Source organism: Sinohyriopsis cumingii, chromosome 5 (genome assembly GCF_028554795.1).
Source record: "Sinohyriopsis cumingii isolate HCF-2022 chromosome 5, ASM2855479v2, whole genome shotgun sequence".
NCBI lineage: Eukaryota > Metazoa > Mollusca > Bivalvia > Unionida > Unionidae > Sinohyriopsis > Sinohyriopsis cumingii.
In genome coordinates this window covers 141,694,269-141,700,134 of record NC_142965.1, presented here as the reverse complement: position 1 = coordinate 141,700,134, position 5,866 = coordinate 141,694,269, and the positions used below count along the sequence as shown (strand labels likewise).

Here is a 5,866-nt window from a genome sequence, read left to right as displayed (position 1 = left end):
CTGAAGATCTGGGTGCTGGTTGCAACGTCATATACACATATAAAAATAGATAGATAAATAGATAGATAATTAGATAAAGACATAGATATGTATCTACGTTTGTGTGCATATATATAGAGACAGACAGACAGACAGACAGAGACAGAGAGAGTCAGAGAGAGAGAGAGATAGCAAGCTGACGGAACGAAATCGGTCATTACAAAACTTTGCTCAAATATATCATTTATTTCTACAATAGACAAGATACATGGCAAAATGTTCAACAGCTGTGCAAGACCAAAACACGTTATTTCTGTAAAAGAAGAAAAATGGAATATTTGATTATATTTAAAATGTTAAATTATGACAAAGTGAATATTTAGTTTTCGTTATACTAAGATGATCTTAAGTAGGGTGCTCATGGGAAAAAATTTTGACTTAAAATGTTCGGCGATTTTTCTTGTTATAATGCATGAAATAATACAGTCATCCGTTTTAATAGCATTAATACAGTCGTCCGTTTTAATAGCATTAATACAGTCGTCCGTGTTAATAGCATTAATACAGTCGTCCGTGTTAATAGCATTAATACAGTTGTCCGTGTAAATTGTATAAGATCGTATAATATACCTTCTATGATTTGATAACATCAACATCAATCAACAATTTTCTTTCATTTCTCAGCTGTCAAATAACGTTTGAGGGCAAGGAAAATATGTATTCAAAATAACTGCTTTACCAGTACACTATATTAGCATACTAAATCCTTACTAGTAAATTCTATTGGTATACTAGAGTTGGTACACTATAGCCTTACCAGTAAATTATATCGGTACACTATATATTTTCTAGCGAATTATCTTGGTATACTAGAGTCTTAATAGTAAATTATATTGGTATACTAAACAGTTAATAGAGCCTTACGAGTAAATTATATTGGTGTACTAAACAGTTAATAGGAAATTATTTCGGTATACTAACTATATACTAGTAAGTAATGTTGGTAGACTGGAGCCTTTCTAGTAAATTATATTGGTATCATAAATCTTTACTAGCAAATTATATTGGCATAATAAACATTTACTAGTATATTATATTGGTATACTAAACCTTTACTAGTATATTATATTGGTATCATAAATCTTTACTAGCAAATTATATTGGCATAATAAACCTTTACTAGTATATTATATTGGTATACTAAACCTTTACTAGTAAATTATTTCGGTAGACTAAATCCATGATAGTAAGATATGTCGATAGACGAGAGCCTTACTAGTCAATTATATCCTTACTAGTCAATTATATCCTTACTAGTAAATTATACTGGTACACTATACCCTTACTAGTAAATTATATTGGTATACTGGAGCCTTGCTAGTAAATTATATCAATATACTAGAGCCTTACTAGTAAATAATATCGGTATACTAGAGCATTACTAGTAAATAATACTGGTACACTATACCCTTACTAGTAAATTAAACTGGTACACTGTACCATTACTAGTAAATAATATCGGTATAATAGAGCCTTACTAGCAAATAATATCGGTATACTATAGCCTTACTAGTAAATAATATCCGTATACTAGAGCATTACTAGTAAATTATATTGGTATACTATAGCATTACTAGTAAATAATATCAGTATACTATAGCATTACTAGTAAATTATATCGGTATACTAGAGCATTACTAGTAAATAATATCTGTATACTAGAGCATTACTAGTAAATAATACTGGTACACTATACCCTTACTAGTAAATTAAACTGGTACACTATACCATTACTAGTAAATAATATCGGTATAATAGAGCCTTACTAGCAAATAATATCGGTATACTATAGCCTTACTAGTAAATAATATCCGTATACTAGACCCTTACTAGTAAATAATATCTGTCTACTAGAGCATTACTAGTAATTATATTGGTATTCTAATGGCTCAATAATAAATTATATTCCTAGCGCCTTGCTGGTAAAATATATTGGTATACTAAAGCCTTACTAGTAAATTATATTCGTGTACTAAACCTTTCCTGGTAAATTATATTGGTATAATACAGCCTTCTTACGTAAACGTAAAATACAAATTATATGAGAAACCGGTAATTAGTTGTTGCATTGTTTGTACATTCAGTGTGTATTTTAGGAAATGGTCAAGATGTTTTAACCATGGCTTTACTTGATGACAGAGAAAGCTAAAAGAAATCGCTTCTTTCATTGGAATTCCTGTTGAAAAAAAACAACACTTATTACAAATGAATGATACACTCGACCTATCAATTGCGGTCAATCAATTATTATTTAACGCGAGCCCCTTCAACTGCTGGCCAATCTTATTTCAATTATTGTGTGAAGCTTAGCGTTGTCTCTTATATATTCTTTGTTTGTCAGACGGCCTAAACTGTTACATTGAGAGGACTAGGACAAATAGGTTGAATATTTCAGTGTATAGTATCCGCAATATACATTTCACACACACACACACACGTACGAACACGCTAATTATATGCTAAACACGAATTAGGGAAATAGTCGATTCTTATGGTGACTTTGAGAGACATACATTACAGTTTATCTGATTAGTGAAATCATAAAATACAAAAACGCAAAACAAATCTCTGTCATTCGTAGGTCATATTAATTACAAACAACTAGAATTAGGGAGACTTCATTAGACTTAGGAATACCAAACAATTGGTTAAAGGAAGTCTTCATTACAAGTGTAGAAATACCAAGCAGATGGTGGGAAGGAGTCTTCATTATAAGTGTAGAAATACCAATCAATTGGTGGGAGGGAGTATTTATTATAAGTGTAGAAATACCAAGCAGATGGTGGGAGGGAGTATTCATTATAAGCATGAGAGGGATCATGAATGCAGATGGTACAATGTGATTTCATCCTTTCTCACTTTTGACTAAAGAAAGACAAATACTGATTAATTTATATAGATAGATTCGTATTTCATATGCGAGTATAATTGCAAAGTGGATTAGGATGTCTTACCGAGTAACTTTATACGAATATAGTAGTTGGTCATCTGCTGTGATCTTTCATGGTCATCATTGGGAACAAGATGAGAATAAGGATGAGCAGAAAGACTGAAATAATAATAATAACAACAACAATAATAATAATAATAATAATAATAATAACAATAATAATAATAATAATAATAATAATAATAATAACAATAATCTCAATAACAACTACAACGAATCAAATAAATTATATATATAGCTTCTTGTTACACGCATATCTCCTTTTAGGCCCAAGACACTTTCAATACCACAAACCTGTTTTATGTGTGATATGCACTCTGTTATAGTTTGGTTAACACTATGAAAATGTAACTGTAGTTGCAGTTAAATATTATGTATACATACATATCATGATATGCTAGAGCAAAGGACCGCTGACAAATTCTAATACATGAATGCATTTTGTTTTGGGTGGTGGTGTTGTTTTTAGTTGGATTTTGTTGGGTTTTATTTGTTCAACTAATTTTATCAATGTCAACATTGTCCTCATGAGGGTGAACATGTGTTCATTATTCACAGACGTAAAATATCTTCATTTTGACCATTTTTGTTTCCAATCATTCTTAAATATACACATGTATCCATGCATCTATTTCGTGAGAAATTATAAACCAAGGACAGATGCTATTTTTAATTACGTCACCGTTTATGGTTTTGTTAGATCTCAGTTACTATATATTTTATTATAAGAAATCGGTGTTGTGAATATATTTCTCAACTCATGTAATTATCCAGTTATAACAGCATAGATTAGTTCTGTACTATGAACCCTCCCGAATTTCTTAACATAGGGAATTTTCTTGACATTTTTAGGTATATGTGTTTAGTAATCTGAGATAATTTTTCTTTGCATAGGGTATTTTGGTCTTGTCTTGTATTTCAGTAGACAACGTCTGTTCTCTTGACATCCTTAGAAATAGTAAAAGTAATCGGCAGATTCACGCAGGTGATTGACCTGCTGAGCGTAACAATACATACATACATACATACATACATACATATGAATTTAGCAAAAATCAGTTAAGTTTCGTAATTTAATTTTATAGAGATTAAAAAAGTTAGATTGACTTACAGAGACTCGATGAACCCCCTCCGATACCAGCTCCTTGATATTTAGGGTATTTATGGCCAAATCCTCCATCTTTTCCATAGCCACTGTAGCCAGTAACCCCGCTATAGCCACCATTTCCACCATAGGCACCAAAGCCACCATAGCCACCATTGCCACCATTGCCGCTCAATCCACTGTAGCCACTGTATCCAAGACCTCTAACAATGGCTAGGAAAGCAACCAGGAGAACGGCAACGATAACCAATGACGACTTCATCTTGTTTCTTGTGTGAGCCAGAAAAGAAACGTGTATAAGTATATCATTACAACAAAATGAGTGAAGTGAAATAAAGGACATAACCGTAATACAAATATTAAGAAAAAGAAACACAACCACTACTTACCGTTTACAAAGGTACGAACATTCAAGCACCAAATAAAATTTCAATAATTATTAGTTCCGAGAAACGACAGAAGATGAGTTTTATATATGTTTTGTCAAAATTTGAGAACACACGATAATACGAGCTCGAATTTCTGACATTGTAATGTATTGAAAATTAAATTGAAACCTAGGAACTAAAATGTCAATGGGTTTCTGGCATCCTAAAAGTCATTAGTGAAATACGATAAATTAATAATTACAACCCGTGGTTATTTGCTTGCCATTTACCTTTGCTAGGTGATTATCTTACCTGATTCAAGGAATAAAATCTCCTGTTTTCATTATCAGCTTTTATTTCCACACTCTAGCGGAAGTGACATAATGAATACGTAGAGTTAACGAACATTGAGTAACGCCATGATGTAACAAATTATAATTGAAAAGGAAATACAGCACTTCCTTCAATCCAGGATAGAGAAATTAGTTTAAATGTATGTGACGCGTATTTTCTTTCCTTGTTTCACTGATATGGCATGTTGAGAGAGAGAGAGAGAGAGAGAGACAGAGAGAGAGAGAGAGAGAGAGAGAGAGAGATAGAGAGAGAAACAGGGAGGGAGGAAGAGGGATAGTAACTTGAATCTCAGTTCAGAAGCGCAATGCTAGAGAAATGTATAATGTTTATATATATATATATATATATATATATATATATATATATATATATATATATATATATATCGATTACTTAATGAAACTAATTTTAAACCCAGATGCAACCAAATGGTTTCTAACTTTATAAGCATGAGATCAATCCTTTAACCAGGTTTGAACTTTTCTTTTTTTTTTCAAAATAATGCCGGTTGCGCTTCATCATTTGTATTTTACATAATGAGTCTTTGCCTCACTCAGATATGTTTCGTTTTCATCCAAACAAATTAAAAATGTACAGTTAACATTGTATGTGCGAATTTCAAACTGCACCTGAGCCTGAATGATTAACATGGCCATCTGTATCACACAATTCTTTAACACATTTAGGAATCACGGTACTAATTCAGTTCCCATAGTACATTTATGCAAAAACCATGATATTAAAATTTCAATAACATAAAATGGTTGAGTGCTCGTGATCAAACCTATATTTATCAGTGTAGATGAAACCTGGATGTCAGCTTCTGTGTTGAGGAAAGGATATGAGACCCGGCATTTTCTGTACCTGCATGTGTTTGAAACATGTGCTTTCAATTCCGCACCAAAGAGTCAGGTGTTAATTTTAGTAATGAGTGTTCCAAACTCAGCCTGTTAAAGACTGAAATTCCATCAATAAAGATGTCTCTAATTTTTTTACTTACAACTAGGTTTAGCTCTCAAAAGATTCTTTTTCCTAAAACATAAATTACAT

General features: G+C 31.8%; 1 protein-coding gene across 1 annotated transcript; it reads right to left on the bottom strand.

The window, feature by feature from the left end:
* Nucleotides 1–205: 205 nt before the first annotated feature.
* LOC149800371 (uncharacterized) lies at nucleotides 206–4,358 on the bottom strand. Its single transcript, XM_089957224.1, has 3 exons — nucleotides 4,101–4,358; nucleotides 2,994–3,088; nucleotides 206–292 (listed from the first exon to the last, which is right to left on the bottom strand). The coding sequence occupies exons 1-2, from the start codon at nucleotides 4,354–4,356 to the stop codon at nucleotides 3,024–3,026; spliced, it is 321 nt and encodes a 106-aa protein (XP_089813350.1). The 5' UTR covers nucleotides 4,357–4,358; the 3' UTR covers nucleotides 206–292; nucleotides 2,994–3,023.
* Between the last annotated feature and the right edge of the window lie 1,508 nt (nucleotides 4,359–5,866).

Bases quoted from the DNA above. Each gene is read 5' to 3' on its own strand.
- LOC149800371 (XM_089957224.1), bottom strand. From the start codon at position 4,356: ATGAAGTCGTCATTGGTTATCGTTGCCGTTCTCCTGGTTGCTTTCCTA. The intron at 3,089-4,100 runs GTAAGTCAATCT...TTATTATTTCAG, and splicing joins AGGGGGTTCATCGAGTCTCT to TCTTTCTGCTCATCCTTATT.